At 38.6% G+C, this 18,605-nt stretch overlaps 2 protein-coding genes across 2 annotated transcripts in view; one reads left to right on the top strand and one right to left on the bottom strand.

Moving 5' to 3' along the window:
- DLD (dihydrolipoamide dehydrogenase) overlaps nt 1-8,655 on the top strand; it is a 27,253-nt gene extending 18,598 nt beyond the window's left edge. The window contains exons 9-14 of the mRNA XM_006161140.3: nt 3,145-3,335; nt 4,526-4,696; nt 5,016-5,205; nt 6,236-6,373; nt 7,720-7,809; nt 7,899-8,655. Of these exons, the coding sequence (XP_006161202.1) occupies nt 3,145-3,335; nt 4,526-4,696; nt 5,016-5,205; nt 6,236-6,373; nt 7,720-7,809; nt 7,899-7,964 (846 nt within the window). The 3' untranslated portion in view covers nt 7,965-8,655. The remainder of the gene's footprint in view (nt 1-3,144; nt 3,336-4,525; nt 4,697-5,015; nt 5,206-6,235; nt 6,374-7,719; nt 7,810-7,898) is intronic.
- Nucleotides 8,656-11,482: 2,827 nt separating this feature from the next.
- LAMB1 (laminin subunit beta 1) overlaps nt 11,483-18,605 on the bottom strand; it is an 82,094-nt gene continuing 74,971 nt past the window's right edge. Inside the window, exons 30-34 of the mRNA XM_006161139.3 lie at nt 16,871-17,078; nt 15,862-16,003; nt 13,157-13,333; nt 12,087-12,246; nt 11,483-11,883 (exon numbers count right to left, since the gene is read on the bottom strand). Of these exons, the coding sequence (XP_006161201.2) occupies nt 11,747-11,883; nt 12,087-12,246; nt 13,157-13,333; nt 15,862-16,003; nt 16,871-17,078 (824 nt within the window). The 3' untranslated portion in view covers nt 11,483-11,746. The remainder of the gene's footprint in view (nt 11,884-12,086; nt 12,247-13,156; nt 13,334-15,861; nt 16,004-16,870; nt 17,079-18,605) is intronic.

The raw sequence follows: 18,605 nt of genomic DNA, 5'->3' as shown, positions 1-18,605 counted from the left end.
TTCTTTCTTTTTCTGGTCATTTTTCTTCACATGTTTTAGGAAGCTATCTCTGCTCTTAGAATGCTTAATATGCTCAATATGCACATTAATTCTCTTGGCAAGAATCTTGCCCTTAACTTGTTTGTGCACAACAATGCCAACAGCATGCTGGGTAACATTGTATACTCTTCCAGTTTTGCCATGGTCATATTTGTGAGGCATTCCTTTTTGAACAGTACCATTCCCTTAATGTCTATAATATCACCTTTCTTGTAGATTCACATGTATGTTGCCAAAGGGATAACTCCATGTTTTCTAGAAGGCCTTGAGAACTTATATCAGGTGCCTCTCCTCTTTCGCTTTGTGTTCGTCATTTTGGTTAATTACTGGAAGATGGAGGTTCTGGTCAAAAGGCAAAAAGCCTTGCTCTTTCTCTAACTTGTAGACCTTCTGCCTGTCGGAACATTTCTTGTGACCTTTTCCTACTCGCCTTAGATGTCTGAGATCCTTTTGCTGAGTGTTCCGTTGCACCCTACATGACTCTTTCTTATAGTTATTTATCTCACCGTGTTGAAGTTACTGTTTCCTTGTAACTCCGTGAGTGCAGAGATTGTGGCTGTTTTATTAATACGGAGCATCTAGCACAGTGTTGCTGATAAGTACTCACACATTAGCATTTATTGGCATTGCTCAATAAACATTGCTAACTTTTAAAAGTTAGCTCAGGCCCAGCTGTGGCCTGGTGATTAAGTTGGCTGGATCCCACCTAGTGGACTATGGGATTTGAGTTTCGGATATGGTGGCTTGAAAAATATGCTGGGCATGTGTGCATGCATGCCAAAAATCCTGAAAGGAAGTTAAATAGAGAAGGGATTGTGTTGTAACCATTCCCCATAGGAAGTGTGTGTGTGGGGCGCTTTCTCCTCTCCCTCTCTGGCAAGTACTCATACCCTCAGGCAAATGAAAAAAAATGTCAGTTTGAAAGTTACCTTTTCAGTAAAGACTTTGTTCTGAGAAAGTGTATGTCTTTCCTTTGAGTCCTTAGTATAATGTATCTATGTTTCTCTGTAGTATCTACTAATAATACATTGAATATGTTTGTTTACGTCTGACTTTGCTACAAGACCATGAACTCCTTAAAGAAGGAACTGAGTTTTTTTATTTATATAGGTTGAGCATCCCTAATATAAATATCCAAAATCCAAAGTGCTCCAAAGTCTGAAACTTTTTGGACTCTGACATGATGCCAAAGTGGAAAATTTCACACCAACTCTCATATGACAGACCATAGTCAAAACACTGCAATACAAGAAATAATGTACAAAGTTACCTTCAGGGTATGTAGTATAAGAGACATGAAACAAATGAATTTCACTTTTATACTTGGATCCTGTCTCCAAGGTACTTTATTATGTATATGCAAGTATTTCAAAATCTGAAAAAAGCCTGAAATCCAAAACACTTCCTGTCTTGAGCATTCTGTAAAAGGAATATATAATCTACATTTGAATCTCTGTTGCTGTTCTTTTTTTTTTTTTTTTTTTAAGAATTATTTAATTTAACTTTAGTTTGACCAGAGAGGGAGAAGGGAGAGAGAGAGAAAGTGAGTAAGCAAGCAGCATGATCTGGGACTCAAACCATGGTTGACCATGTGGGAATCCAGCATCCTTAACCACCACGCCACCTGCCAGCCTCCTCTGTTGCTGTCTTAATGCTTAGTACTTAGATCTCATAAACGCCAGATCCATTATTTCGTCATCATTCTCTTGATCCATTTAGTTGGTCAGGATCACTTGTGATTCTATTCAACAGTAAACATAATATTTTGGATTGTGGAGAGTATTTCTTTTGAGATATGCGTAATACAAATTACAAGTTTTTAAAATGTAATTCTTTAGGATCAGGCTAGTTGGGGCTCCTCCTTATTTACTTACTTATTTATAATTTGCCATAGGACACCTGTGCTTTAATGGGGAGAGTGAGAAAGCACCCTCTCTGGGCATGGTTATGCTGCATTCCCTTCTCTCCCTCTCTCTCCTTTCAGATTTTAGACAGGTATACATATGCTCCCTGTGTTTTTTAAATCTCTGGATGTGGGACTTGAACCGGATGATTGGCTATGTGGAATCCAGCTGTCTTAACCACCAGGGCATGGCTGCTTCTCCCTTTTTAAAAGCAGATACAGAGAGCTTGCGGTCAGTGAAAAACCTATCTTTTGGGGACCAGCAGTTAGCATAATGGCTATGTCGCTGAACTCCCATGTAGCTGACTGCAGTTCGACTCCTGGGCCCGGTGGCTTAAACTCAGGCCTGGCACGTGTGCGTGTGTGCCCAAGATCCCGAGAGGAGAGTGAAGGAGAAGGGATTGTGGCATGGCCATCCCCCTGGGGATGATTTCTTGCTTTCTCTTTGTCTTTCTGGCAAGTGCATGCGCCCTATAGCAAAAACCTCTCCAAAAAAAAAAGAAAACCCACAAAAACCTATCTTTTGCATGTGAACTGTATTTCAGTTCTGATTTTTTGAAACTTCAGTAAAGGACTTGAAATCTTTATGTATCATTAGTCTTGTTCACCTGTACCCATTATTCTAATCTATTGGGTTGTCAGAAAAGCCATGAATATTTTTCTATGCAAGAATATTTCTTAATACTCATTCTGTCATTCTTAAAATTGCTTTTTCTTGCTTTGCATAACTCATAAATTCGGATAAGTGTATTAACTAAGGCATATGGTCCTATCATCTGATCTTATGTAACTAACCCTGGTTAAGTATCCTCTGGTGTCATTTAAGTAGTCAGAACAAGTTTTTGACCAGGATAAGTATTTGAAAGCATCTAACACTACAATTGGTGTTATAATAACATCTTTGACTCTCCATTGATCATCTCTTATTTCTTCACATCTAGAAAGAGTACCATGGAGTTTTCTTTTTTTTTTTTTTTTTTTTTTTAAACAAAAACCACTTTACTGACAACAAAATATACTATATTCTCTAGTCCTGAAAACCTTCAGAAAAAGTAGTTTAGATGACCTGTTTTGGAGCACTCATGATAATGTCTAATGATTGTTAATCCATTTGTTTATGTTTTCTTGTATTTATGGGGCTTGATTTTGACTTGACTTGTGATTTCACTTTTGGGTTTTTCTTTGATTATTGTTACTTGCAGGGTTCAGTTTGGCAAAGACTTGGTGCAGACGTAACAGCCGTTGAATTTTTGGGTCACGTAGGTGGAGTTGGAATTGATATGGAAATCTCTAAAAGTTTTCAACGCATCCTTCAAAAACAGGGATTTAAATTTAAATTGAACACAAAGGTTACTGGTGCCACCAAGAAGTCAGATGGAAAAATCGATGTTTCGTAAGTATACTACATTTGTTTTTAGTTTGATTTTTTGTGTGTGTGTTTTTTAAAGAAAAGCACTCAAGTTCAAAAATCAGATTAGCAAATATAGGAGTTTTTTTGTTTAATGTTTTGGCCATAGGGTGTATGTGCTTGTGCTTGCCAGAGAGAGACAGAGAGAGGGAAAGTGACAAATCACCCCTCAGGGGAGATGGCCATGCCAGTCTCCTCTCAGGTTTTTAGGCAAGCACACACATGTACTTGGCATGATTTTCAAGCTGTTTGGTTTGGGATTTAATGCACAATCAGCCATGTGGGAGTCTAGCACCTTAACCACCATACCATTTGCTGGCCCAGGTTTTTTTTGTAATGTAAAATCATTTTATTGCTTAATGTAACTCAGTATGACTTATCAAGTTAGTATATTGAAATTCACAGTTGAGTTGGAACTACAAAATTAATCCAATGTCCTCATTATTATAAATTACCTTTTCATACTGTATTTTCACAAAATTTAAATCTCTGAACATTTAATAAAGTTAATTCAGTATTAGGCAGATGATATGGGGAAATCACTAATAATATGAGATTTCTTATTATGTCCCTGACACCCTACTTATCAAATACTTGTATAACTTAATGAAATAACATCCTACTTTCAGTCACAAGCTAGCGAATAGTGGTTAGTACTTGAACTTGGAATTTTTTGACTCTTAAGAGCTATGTTCTTTGCTGTGTTATACTATCTATTTTTGTGAAATTTTAATGATAAACATCTACAGGATGTTTATACATTTTTTCATAGCCTGACCCTTATGCTTAGATTTATAATCAAATTAAAAAAAAATTTTTTTAAAGGTTTTTGCCATAGGGCACATGTGCTCACTGGAGAGACAGAGACAGAAAGAAGAAAAGTGAGAAATCACCCCCCCGCCTCCCCAGGGGGAATGGTCACACTACAGTTACTTCTCCATTCTCTCTGCATTTGGGGCATGCATGTATGTTTGGCATGATTTTCAAGCCATCAGGTCTGAGACTTGAACCATGGTCAACCATGTGGGAATCTGGTGCCTTAACGTGCTGGTCCCAAACTTACATTGTTAGGAATGTCTGTAACACTTGAGAAAACTCTGATCTTAAAATGTTATGTCTTTCAACGCTGTTTATGTACCTGTGTGTTTAATAGTTATACATTGTTCGTTGTCTAGTATTGAAGCTGCTGCTGGCGGTAAAGCTGAGGTTATCACCTGTGATGTACTCTTGGTTTGCATCGGTCGACGACCCTTTACTCAGAATTTGGGACTAGAACAGCTTGGAATTGAACTAGATCCCAGAGGGAGAATTCCAGTCAATACCAGATTCCAAACCAAAATTCCAAAGTAAGTTGGATAATTACCTACATTTTCAATAATTTTTAAATTTATTTCAAACTCTATTTTGAAAATAGGACTTTTGTCAGGTTAAAATATGTATTGGCTTGGGGAAAAATACTAATCTTTTAAGATACAAGATAAAAAATAACTGATTTCTTATTGTAAGTTAAAGATTAGAACCCAGAGTCCTATTTAGGAAGAGCTGGACTAGATCTGTGTTTTTACTGGCTTGTTCCTTAGAAGCATTTTTGTTTCCACGGTATAACTGAAGGTGTGTATCTGCAGTTTCAGAAGTTTACTGTGTTTCTTTTGATTTATGTGGTAGCATCTATGCCATTGGTGATGTGGTTGCTGGTCCAATGCTGGCTCACAAAGCAGAGGATGAAGGCATCATCTGTGTTGAAGGAATGGCTGGTGGTGCCGTGCACATTGACTACAATTGTGTGCCATCAGTGATCTACACACACCCTGAAGTCGCATGGGTTGGCAAATCAGAAGAGCAATTGAAAGAAGAGGTAATCGTGAATGTTGGTGGTTTTACTCCCATGAAAATGAGTTGAACTAATGAGCTAATGATACTGATTGGCTGAGTAAAAACAATTTTTTTTAGAGAGATTTTTGCAATAGGGCATGTGTGCTCACCAGAGAGACAGAAAGCAAGCAAGAAATCACCCCCTGGCCCCCACCCCAGGGAGGATTTCTACATTGCAGTCCCCTTTCCATTCTCCTCTTGGGCTTTTGGGCATACACGCACATGTACCCGGTTTGAATTTCAAGGTTCCAGGTCTGAGACTCAAACTATGGTTGGCCATGTGGGAGTTCAGTGACATAACTGTTGTTGTCATCTGCTGGTCCTGAGAAATAACATTTTGTCATTGCATTAGTGTATTTTAATAATGTGTAGAATGTTATAATTTAGCTTATAATTTCATTGTTAGGATCATTAAAATATTGTTCACTCAGATTTATCAAATTACTAATAGTATTGAGAGTAAGATAAGTGGTTTATGCAGTAGTCCTCTTCTTACCCATAGTTTTGTTTTCCATTGTCAACTGTAGTTCAAATATGTGAGTACATTATATTTTGAGAGATGCCACATTTACATAACTTTTATTGCAGTATATTGTTTTAACTGTCCTATTTTATTACCGTTAATCTCTTACCATGCCTAATTTATAAATTTTTTAATCATGGATATGTATGTAAACCATAGGAAAAAAGTTTATGTAGGTTCAGTAGTATCTGTGATTTCAGGCCTTTATTGGTGGTGCAAGTTTTGGATAATGGGTTACAACTGTACTAAATATGCAGTGATTCCAGAACTTTCCTATTTGGTTTTGAAATATAGCCAGATAGACAATTGTATTTACTTCTATTTGTACCCAAGAAATGTTACATTGGTCAGCCTTTTTGTCTTTCCTTCTGTATGCTCTGTGAATGTTGTCTTCCTGGCATTTAGTTCCTGAACAAATGGTAGATGAGCTCTCTAATGGGCTTGAACTGTTTCAGTGCTTATGCAGGTTCTCATTTTCTTTCTCTTACAGGGGATTGAGTACAAGGTTGGGAAATTCCCATTTGCTGCCAACAGCAGAGCTAAGACGAATGCTGATACAGATGGCATGGTTAAGATTCTTGGGCAGAAATCAACAGACAGAGTACTAGGAGCACATATTTTGGGACCAGTGAGTATCATAAAACCAGGAAAATTCTGTTAAGATTTCTCAAAAGCATAGTTATTTGGTTGATTAATATTAAGTCACCTGCTATTTACATTCTGAGGTTGCTATTTACTCACAAAAGTTTGAATATGGCCTCTCTGCATCATTTCTAGCAGGGCACCATCTGTGGTCTTGTTCATTATACTGTCTACTTTATGTACTACAGCTGAGGTTACCCTGTAAAACGTACATTGGCAGACGCTCAGAACTCTCCAATGGGGGCTCAGTTCATACTGTGAACATACAAGGCCCCACTGACTCTTGTCCTGGCCACTTTCCTGACATTGTCTCTTTTTGCTTTCTTCCTTTGCTCATTAGTTTCCTGCCACATTGGACCTGCTTTCATTTTCATACAGGCCAAGGTTGTTCACATTTAGGGCCTTTGAACTCACAGTGCCCTCTGCCTAGAATGCTCTGCCAATTGAACAGTGCTACTAAAAGTACAGCCTGCATTGTATGGCAGGCTCATTATTTAGGTCTTAGCTCAAGTGTTACCTTCTGAAAACTTCCCATAGGGTATGTGTACTTGCAGGAGAGAGAGAGAGGAAAAATGAGAAATCACCTTCTGTGGGGATAGCTGTGCCATAGTTGCTCTCTGCCTTTCTCCCCTTGGGATTTTGGGCATACATGCACATGCTTCTGGCATGTTTTTCTTTTATTTTCTTTTTTATTTATATATTTTTTATTATTATTCATACAGTAAATTGCTACCAGGTCTGGGACTCAAACTGTTCAGTTGGCCTTTTAGGATCTTGCCACCTTAACCTCCATGCCATGTGCTGGCCCAGGAAGCCTTCCTATTCTGGGCTGAGGTTTAAGTATATCCTCCCCCTAAATGTCTGATATATCTGATACAAATACTAGATTGTTAGAAAAGTCATGATGTATTTTTCTGTTTTTCTATGCAAAAATGTGTCATGATTTTTCTTACAACCCAATAGTAGAATAATTGAGTACTTACCATACCTCTTTTCCTAATAACATACATTAACTTTATTCAGTTTTACATCTTGGTGAGGTAGGTACCACTGTTATGTTTGAGGTGAAGAAAATGAATGAAGTACCCACAGCTAGGTAGTGATTGGGGCAGTAATTGGTAGTATCTGAATCCATGCCACCTGGCTGCTAAGGCCAAGCTTTTCTGTGCATCTTTTCTAGTGACAACTTTTTCCTGACACCCCCCTCCCCACCCCCCCTTGTAAAAACAAAGGTTTCAGGCAGTTGAAAATGGAAAGGTCTGCTCTGTAATTAATGTATATAGTTGTTTTTGCCAGGAAAGCAAAATGACTTCTTGGCCTATTATTTTAAAGGGTGCTGGAGAAATGGTAAATGAAGCTGCTCTTGCTTTGGAATATGGAGCATCCTGTGAAGATATAGCTAGAGTCTGTCACGCACATCCGGTAATTGTTAACACAGAATTAATGGCCACCTAAATTTTCTTTTGACCCACAAACACTTGGTTTTTAATTTTAAATTTCTTTCCTTGCAGACCTTATCAGAAGCTTTTAGAGAAGCAAACCTGGCTGCATCATTTGGCAAATCAATCAACTTTTAGAAGATGATATTTTTCAGAAATTTCCTGGAAGCTTTTGTAGAGGTTACAATTCTGAACAGGATATGCTCACAGCTCCAAGGATTTCTAGGACTGAAATATGAAACTTTTGGAAGGTATTTAATAGGTCTGGACAGAATGGAATAATTTCATACCTATATTTTAAATTCAGTATTTTATTTCAATACATTAATATGCAGGACAAAAAACTACTTATAGTAGCATTTTGGACATTTTTCATCAACCCATATTTTCTTGCTATTTATGTAAGGTTCACCCTCACTGAATTTATGTTAAGTAGCTTGCATCTTTGATACAGTAAAGTTGGATTTCCTCTTACAGGGATGGAGCTGAAGGATTGTATGTAAACAGTTGAAATAAGGTGATCAAGTTATTTTAAATTTGTTTTTCATATTGGAAACAGGTCAGTTACTAGAGCAAGATTCAAATATGTATAAACCAAACTGATGTAAATAAAAAATGATGGTCTCTTTGTTTTATTTAACCCCAAATTCTTACAGTTTAGAGGCAAAATTTATGTTTAATAAGTTTTTAAGTTCCATTGAGGATTACAAGTCTGAAGGATATTTACCAAATTAAGAGCATCTATCTACAAAATAATATTAAATGGACACTCAAATGTATTAGTGGGGAATGAGATACTAAAATAAACATGTCTTAATTCTTCATTTAATGTTTCTCAGTGCATGTTGAGATGGTGTTAGTTCTTTTATGACTACTTTTAATATGTATTCTTTATTCTTTATCATTGCTTTATTAGGCCTGAGAGCTTTTTTTCACACAATAAGGTAATACGTTTAGAGGTCATTTTCCTGTCATCTGTTTTGGGGATACCTTTTGAATGTTTAGCATATACTTTTGGAGAAATTGATAAAATGTAAGGGAGTCTTTAATCTTTCATATGTGGATTTCCTTGGCTTGGTAATGGACATTTAAATAACAAACTACTAAATGTACTTTAATCTTTCATATGTGGATTTCCTTGGCTGGGTAATAGTATTTTATATATTATAACTAAATTTAGAAATAATTTTAGATTCATTAGTTCTGAAATTTGGTATAGATAGCATAACTTTCTAAAGATGATGACCGATAGCTTAAAATTTAAAATAATAAAAATGTGTGAAGTAGTCATTCAATTGCGATTTAAAGGTTAGGAGAATGTATTTGGAATGTAATAAGATACTCTCAAGATGATATTAGCTAAAAAGAAAATGTTTAGTAAGTCTTTGGGTTTTGTTTTCTATGTTTCTTTTTCTTTTCTTGTCTTTTTTTTTTTTCTTGAGAGGTTTTTGCTATAGGGCGCGTGCACTAGCCAGACAGACAGAGACAGAGAGACATAAAGCGAGAAATCACCCCACCCGGGGGGATGCCCACGCCGCAATCCCTTCTCCTCTGTTCTCCTCTCGGGATCTTGGACACGCACGCACACGCGCCCAGCATGAGTTTTAAGCCACCGGGTCCAGGACGTGAACCGCGGTTGACTACGTGGGAGTCCAGCGACATAGCCATTATGCTAACTGCTGGTCCCTCTACGTTTATTTCTTCTAGGAGTGAGACAGCACCCCTAAAGGGTATTGACACTGTGGTTTACTCCCAGCTCTAGCAGTCTCTGGATCATAGGCATGGTGTGCCTGGCATACTCAGGCAGGTCTTTGGACATGTAGTAGATGCTTGCCCCATAGCTCAGATTTAGAGAGTACTGCCTTTACCACCCACCACAGTCCAGTCTTCAGGTATTAATTGCATTATATATGGGCCACATATGCCAGTGGTCTGATAGGTTTGTAAAGACTGGATTCTGTTGACATACCTCTGAAAAATACTGATATATTTTTTTGTTATAGGGCATGTGCGTTTGCCAGAGACAGAGAGAAATAACCCCCACAGAGGGGATGGCCACACACATCCCCTTCTCCATTCTGTCAGGATCTTGGGCAGGCACACACACGTAGCCAGCATGACTTTTCAAGTCGCCAGGTCTGGAATTTGAACCACTCGTTCTGCCCTGTGGGATCCAGTGCTCTGTACCACCTGCTGGCCCCAAAATACTGAATTTTTGTTCCAGGTAGTTGACTGAACTACAACTTCAGTAGGTAAAATCTCAATTGTTTGGGGGCAGCAGGTGGGTGTGGTGGTTAAGTCCCTGAACTCCCACATGGCTACTATGGTTTCAGTTCTGGATCCGGCAGCTTGAAAATCAGATGCTGGGTTGTGCATCTGATTTTAGTGAAAAACATGTAAATGATAGCTACAGAGACATAGTACTTGAATTTAACTTGAAGGATTCCCATTCAATATGAGCATATAAATATATCTGGGTGAGAAGTCTTAGGAATAAAAGTTTTATGTGTTCTACTAAGTTCTCAAGATTTTCGTGGCTTGTGAAGGGTGGGATTGAAATCTTTAGTTGTTTTTCTGAAAAGTCATGCAGAGTAGAGAGTTCCTACTACTTTAAGTAAAAATACTTAGTAAAGAAAATAGAGCCCAGCTGCAGTGCTGTCGGCTGTAGGGATGCTGCTGTGGAAAACTGGGGGCCATGTAGAAAGGCTCTGGGTTCACATTGCTGCCAGAGATCCTGGCTGGCTGCAGGGCTGCAGGGAAGAATGCAGGGTAAAAACCCTGTTGGGGTTGCCAATCTCTCTTTCCTGAAGGAAATAAAAATGTATATATAGGTTAGTTCTAGTACATGAGGTATGACCATTTTACTAGTTAGTAGGATTCTTAATGTAAATACAAGTGACAAATAATTTGCCTTGTGCCACAAGGAAACTGCCTTCTTGTTTAAATTATAACTGTTTACATAACTTTTATCCAGGCCCAGCTTCAGATGCAGCTGTGTTGGATGTGTGGGTGGTTGTTAAGTGCTAGAATATTCTTGCTCTTGTGTGAAAAAACACTTAGAGACTGGGCTGTTACCTACCTCGTTTGGCTATCTAAAGTTGATACAGGCTTGGCAATGACATTATAGTTATCTTCTTATGCCACAGACTAAGTGGTTGTTAAATGGTTGTATCAGCCTCACCAACAAATTACATTGGGTCGTCGGAAAAGTCCTGATACATATAAAAAGCATGGAGAAGTGTGTCATGACTTTTCCCATGACCCATCATACCATACCACAGAAGCTGAGAGAGTAGAGCATCATTCTCTACTTTGTGTCCTATGGTAGCATTTTTCAAGTGGCAGGAGTATCCATAAACTCTGGCCTGATTTCATTGGTACCTCCTCAGCAACCTGTCCCTGTTCTAGGAAGTATAAGTGCAAGTCACAGTTAACCCTCCTGATTGGCTTTTTGTTCTCATTTCTACAGCAGGGATTACTTAAGGAGACAGCTAAGCAGCCATTAAGTTGGTGAAGGTAGCCTAGGCTCTTTCTTTTTTAACTTAACCTGGGAATCCCATTGGTAGGTGATTTTGAGGAATAGATTATTAGATGTTGACCTGTCAAGGAGATGAATAATTGCTTGTTTATAGACTGTACAGAAATTAGAGTCTTCATGAAGGCAGCAAACTTGCTTATTAAATCCATCTTTACAGTGAAAATAACATTCTTTGTTAAAGCGATTCATGAACATAGATCTTTAAGAATTATACATAAGATACATTATACAAAAGCACTGTATTTTATTTAACTCCATACAAAATTCAGTGATTAAAAACATTAAATAGATAATGAGTTATTTTGAGGCTTGTAAATCAGTTTTTAAAATGTAGTGATTTTACTTTGGTCACTTCAGCCACCTTAAAGCCTTCTCTCTGCTGTTACAAGCAGGTGCTGTAAATGGCAACTTTCTGGCTTATATCCTTCAGGAGTGAACGGACCTCTCCTTCCAGTCTCACTAATTCTTGAGCTTTGTCTTCTAAATATTTTTGATTGTCCTCATATTTTCTCTCTAAGTCTGTAGACATAAAAAGAAAAAGGTGGTCTGAACAATTTATACTGTGAGGATCTCAAAACCTAATTTTTTGCCTGTAAGGCTCTATTTAAATAAGACAAAGTGAGTGGATTTTTCACCTTTTAAATAAAAAAAGCTCTATGGCTGCCTTAACTTTAAAATAACTGTGTCTTTATGAAAACATGAGCCCAAGTGCGAAAACCCACCTTTCAGCAGCTGAAGCTTGCTGTTTGCTTGAGCCAAAAGTGTTTTTGCTTCATTTTGTAGCATTTCAGCTTTCCTTCTGGCATCAGCTGACTCTTCAGTTTTTTGGGCAATTAAGTTTTCTACTTTCTTATACTTTTCATCCAGTTCACCGTCCAAAGCCTGCAGGTTCACAGTTATACACAGGTGATAATATTAATGTTAGTAATTACATTTGAGAGTAGTATAATCATGGCCAGTTCAGATCATGTAGATGTTCACCTGGATGGCATGCATTCTGGATTAGAGGCTACCGAGAGTATTCAGACTTCAAGTTATCCAATAAGTAATTTAAAACATTTTGAAACAGGAATTCGGATGCAGAATTAATATGATGTTTAAAAAGATTTCAAAGAAATTCTGGAGTTGCACCAAGTCCCTAGGACTAAGCCCCTCATTCTCTTTTGATTAGAACTTTTCTATAGAAAAGTTGAAGCATAATTATATGTAGAGTTATTTAAAGAGTAAAGTATTTTGGACACTGAAGGAGGACCATTGGATCATGACTAATTTAGGACTTGGGGAAAACTTGGCGAAAGGAAATTGGGGAAAGCGAACTTAATAAAAGATTTAGGAAGGGGGAGTGAGACTGTAGCATATGTATAAAGTGAGCTACGAGTGGAGGAATGAGGCAGGAGTTCAAAAGATAATTGCAAATGTTCTTTATGGAAATTCCATGGCAAGGGATTTTCTTTCTTTCTTGTAATAAATGTCATTTTTATTTAAAATGCTTTGTAACCAGTATAGAAATACACATTTGTTATGCTTATTTTAAGACTTCTTCCCCTAAAGTTAACCCCATTTTTCTAATTGCTCATCCAAGTTTGGATCTGAGGGCCTAAATAATACTCATTGGACCCTTCCATATTAATTTCCATTCTTTTCTAAACTCTGTGGCTCTAAACACTGCTTTTTAAAAGGAGTCATTTAGGATGTTTCTGATGAATAACCAGGTTATTAACTCCAAGGAAGTCAGACAGAGGAGACTGCTCCTTTAATCAGCATAGCTGTGAAGTTAGAAAGATTTACCCACCTTTTTAACATCCTCTGCACTTTGCTTCACAGTGTATACTACTTTTTCAATATAGTCTGCCTCCCCAGAGTTCTGAGCAGCTTTCCGCTTAAGTTCTTCCACATTCCTCTCTAACTCACTGATGCGCTGGGAGGCGTTGAACAAGGTTTCCTCAGAAGCTGCTGTTTCAGATTCGATCTAAAATAGAATGCCAATCATCAGGAAGGCATTAGTTTAAGAAACGACAGGAAGTACTATGCGTATTAAGTTTGGAGAAAGATCTAAAAGGCTGCAGTGGGGTAGCCTGTGGGTGCCTGAAGGTTAAGGGAGCTGCGTCCTAACATGGCTGACCATGGTTTAAAGCCCAGGCCAGTGGCTTAATCAAACACTCCAGGTATGTGCATTTATACCCCAAACCCTGACAGAATGGAGAAAAAGAAAAAGAGGGATAATGGCATGACCATACTCCACTGGGTTGCTTGGGGAGGGATTTTCCCTCTCCCTCTCTATTTGGTGAGTGTACATGCTCTCTGGTAATTTAAAGGAGAAAAAAAAAAATCTGGTATGCTGTTTTGCTCTAGGCCAAAAGGGGTAACTACAAAAAAAAAAAATCCAGTTTCAAAACAACTTATATGAATGGCCCAACTTCCGTCTTTTCTGCATCCTATTTGTTCATATCCTTTTGGTACTTGTGACCTAAGATGAGACCGATGTAAAATTTTTTCTTCCTTCCAGAACCTCGGGAGGCGGCTCGCTAGGATGAGAGCACTGTAAAGACACCTGCAGCAGTGGCTAAAGAACATTTACAAATAATCAACTGTGAGAAGAGGGACACATACATTTCCAAGTTAATCTGGGTGGGAACATGATAATTTTCAGTCATCTTTTTAGTTTTCCTATGGTTAGATTCTCATAGTGGAGGTTTCAGCTAATTACTGAAGACATGGACATTAGGAATGTTCTCTGGCACTGAAAAGTTTAAGACTGTAGGTGGCATATGGTCTGGGAAAGTTATAGCTAGCAGCTGTAAATATTGGCAGTCATTTAGGGGAAGATTTTATCTGGGCAACTGGTCAGGATCTTCATTTTGATTTTTTTTCAAAGTAGAATCAATAAACATTTTTGGTTTGTTTTAAAGCCAGCCAAAGTAAGTGGTCTGGTCTGTTATTACACAGTAATCAATTTTACTGAGCACTCAATTTTTCCTCAAAATGATCTTTGAACATGGGTCTATTCCATAAAACAGACTCAGAATAACAATATTATCATAACAAAACCAACAGGTCAGTAAAGACATATGCTAAAATCTGTAAGTATTTCAAACTGAGTAATTCTTAAACTTCATAAAGTTTACCCATTAACTAACTTAGAAGATAGGCCTGTGGTCTTCCAGTTCAGGGAGGTGGATTCCCACAGAGCCAACTGCAGTTTAAGTACTGGCCCTGGTGGCTTGAAAAACATAGTGGGCTCCTATACGTGCACCGAATCTCGCCAAAGAAATGGAGAAGGGATTGTGGTGTTACCACACTCTGAGAGGTGCTTTCTCCCTCTCTGGACAGCACAAGCCCTTGACAATTAAATTTGTAACATGGTGAAGAGTTTCTGACTATCTTTTTAAATTATTTAATTTTATTTACTATTATTTTTAATTTGCTATAAGGCACATGTGCTGACAAGAGTGACAAAGAGGGAAAGTGAGAAAGCAAGCTGCCAGGTCTAGGACTCAAGCCATGGTTGGTCATGTAGGATTCCAGTGCCTCAATCATCATGCCGCCTGCTGGCCCTTCTGACAGTCTTTGACTAGCAAAGTTTAGTTAATGTGGGTTTTTAGTTTGTTTGTTTCTTATTTTTACTAAAAACACTTCCTGCTTCCCTGGGTCACTGAAAAACAAAACCATCTATTAACTTGCATCATTAAGCCACATATGTTACCTATTATATTTCCCAATTTGCTTTTCAAAATAGTAACTTTTCAAAAGGCACCTAAGTAGGGACCAGCAGTTAGCATAATGGCTATGTCAGCTGAACTCCCATGTAGCCAACCGTGGTTTGAGTCTTGGACCCGGTGGCTTGAACTCACACCAGGCACGTGTGCGTGCGTGCCCAGGGTCCCAAGAAGAGAATGGAGGAGAAGGGGTAGCAGCGTGGCCATCCCCCCTGGGGTTTGATTTCTTGCTTTCTGTCTCTCTGTCTCTCTGGTGAGCTCATACACCCTATAGCAAAAAAATAATAAAAATAAAACATAAAACAAAAAATTAAAAAAAGGCACCTAAGTAGATAAAGCTCACTAAGATATTAACAGCACACTGAAAAAATTGAGAAACTCAGAAAAACTAAAATACCTAGTGTTAAGACAGAATCTGGGGAGAAATAATTTTTCTCAACTTAAATGAGACTGAGGAAAGAGCCTAATATAAGCTGAAAATGTAAAAAGGAAAAATGCTAAGGATCTGTCAGGCCTCATTTTACTGAGCAGCACTAGAATAAAGGATTCCACATTTGTATCAGGTAATGTAGGAAAAGCATGTTGGAAAACCATCTTCCAGATTTAAATATGGGAAGGTTGGCTTGAGAAGGCTGACAACAGCAAGAACCAGAAGCATCTAATTTCAAAGTATATTCCGAGAACATGCATATGGACTGGATGAGTAATGGGTTTCCTTCATTTTTTAAAAAACTTTCTTAAATTGGAAGAAAAACATCACTTATAAGAGAAAATATCTTACCGAAGTTAGCAGGTTCTGGGTTCCTTGGATGTCTTCATCTGCTTGTTTAATTGCTTTCTCTGCTGCAATCTGGGCCTTTTCTGCTTCTTCCAGAGCTTCCTTTACCATGTCTGCAGTAACTTTAACGTCTGTTGCACTTTTGCTGAGCAAAAGAATGAGACATTTGTTGTTTTGTAAATATGAAAATACTTTCTCTCTAAAAAGAACATTTCTTTTTTCTTTTCTTTTTAAAGTTTATTTCTTCTGAGAAACATAGACAGGCACCAAGGCCCCCGTGTTGTACTCCACCCCTACTCAGATCATGGGCCCACGCCTGGCATGCACATGAAGGCCTTAGGATGTGAACTCGGGGACCTTCCTATGTGCATCCATCTGCATGACCTGAAGAGATTCATAAGTCACAGAAATATTCTTGGGTAAAAAAGTACTTTTTTTAGGGTTGGCTCTGTGGTGCATTGGTAGTATGCTGCTCAAGAGTAGTTTGATCCCACATGGCTGCTATGGTTTTAATCACCAGGCCAGTCAACCTGTAACACACCGGGCATGTGTACAGCGTACCCAAGATCCGATGAGCTGGAGAGCTGAGGGACTGGAGGACGGGGATGGGGATGGTGGCATGACCAAGCAGTGTTTGGGGTATTCATTTTTCTTACACACTCATGTGAACACACACACTCATAGAATCATGATTTTTCTTTTTTTTTTTTTTTTGCCTTAGAGCCTGTGTGCTTGCCAGAGAGAAGGAAAGTAAGAAATCACCAGGGGATGGCCACAGCACATTCCCTCTTCATTCTCCTCTTAGGATTTTGGGCACACATAAACGTGCCTGGTGTGATTTTTCAGGTTGCCAGGTCCAGGACTCAAGCCATACCATGTAGAATTCATGAGGAAGTCCAGCACTCAACCACCACACCGACTCTGCTGGCTTCATGAATTTTTTTTAAAAGACTTTTTTACTCCATTCTAGATAAACAAACTCAGCCCCTGAAGTGCCATCTTGTTCAGATACCTGGCACTTTTAGCTTCTTCTAACAACATCTCAGCTCTGGCGATGTCAGCTGCACTTTGCTGTAGAATAACCTCCACTTGAGAAAGGCTTTCAACTCGTTCCCGTATATCTTCTGTCAAGTTCTGTAACTGCTGTGGGGTGCTAGGCATTTCCATTTTCAATACTTCATTAGCAACTGCTTCGATGCTGTCCAGATCAGCACTGTCCTCTGTGAAAAGCAAAGATGATTGATTCGTTAAAAGGTGAAACATCTACCATGTGAGTAGCACTGCAGATTTACATCAGATACACACTTCCTACTCAAGAGTTTGAGTTTATAACCTGGGCTTCAGCAGATGGCATAGCAGTTACATCACTGGACTCTCACATGGCCAACTGTGGTTAAAGTGCGTCTGGACACAGTGGTTTGAAAATTGCATGTGTGTGTGTGTGTGTGTGTGTGTGTGTGTGTGCCCAAGATCCTGAGAGGAGAATGAAGAAGGGACTGCAGTGTGGCCATGCCCTCTGACGGGGTGATTTCTCACTTTCTCTCTCTCTCTCTTGGTGTGCATATGTGACCTAAGGCAAAAACCTTTAAAACAAAAAAAGTTGATAATCTGATTGTGAAGTGAGGTGACACCTACACACAAACAAGTAACTGCAGACAAGGAGTACCACTACAGTTTGTTGCAGGCTGAGGTAGTGAGGAAGGGCATCATGGAGGATGAGGAACTGATTAGGTTTTGAAGGATAATAGGATTTGAAAGAAGAAAGGACATACCTGGATGGCGACAGTATGGACAGAGCATGCTATGTTAAAGTAATGAAGAGTCAGAATGTGGAAAAACATATAGGTCAGGATTTAAAGCTGGGACTCAAAGGCAATGATAACTTTAACTGAGATTAGAAGGAAATGATTGTAAATGCAGATATAAGGAGTTGATATTTCTTATAAATTATCTAGATGTAAGAAATTACAGAACATTTAGTAAGAAGAACAAGAGAACCAGGATAGATTAACAACAAAGCCAAGGGATTTCAAATGTCCAGTATGAAAAGTGGTTAAAAAAATGTTGAAAAGATTAAACTTCAAATATGTCTGATCCTCAATTTTAAGCTGTGTGTTTTTTGTTTTTAAAGAAGTTTTTGCTATAGGGTGCCTGTGCTTGCTGGAGAGACAGAAAGCAAGAAATCCCTCCTTCCACCCCCCAGGGGATGGCCACACCGCAATCCCTTCTCCTTCTAGGATCTTGGGCATGCACGGACACGCTCCCGGCGTGAGTTTCAAGCAGCCAGGTCCAGGACTTGAACTACTACAACATAACCATGTGGGAGCCCTGCAACATAACCACTACACTGTCTGCTGGCCCCAAGCTGTGTGTGTTTTAAACTGGATGCTGTAAGATTTAATCACAGGAAAATGTGTGAGCAGTGACTTCCACATGATACTCCCTAAGATATTCTTAACACATACTATTACCTCCTTAGTCATTTCTTCTTTTTCCTTGTTAATAGAACAATGATCTCCCACCCAGATATCTATTTCTAAGGTTAGGCAAATTATTAATTCATCATTAAATCCTGATTAATCTACCAATTATTGTGATAACATTTCATTTCCCTATGATTTATACATGGGCATGTGACTTATTCTGGCCAGTGAGATCTATGGCAATGACTACTTAAAAGGCTTCTAGGGGGAACCAGCAGTTAGCGTAATGGCTATGTCGCTGGACTCCCACGTAGTCGACCGCGG

Source organism: Tupaia chinensis, unplaced genomic scaffold, assembly GCF_000334495.1.
Source record: "Tupaia chinensis unplaced genomic scaffold, TupChi_1.0 Scaffold138322_1, whole genome shotgun sequence".
Classification (NCBI taxonomy): Eukaryota; Metazoa; Chordata; class Mammalia; order Scandentia; family Tupaiidae; genus Tupaia; species Tupaia belangeri.
Note: the sequence above shows the minus strand (reverse complement) of the source record. Positions and strands in the feature narration are given on the sequence as shown.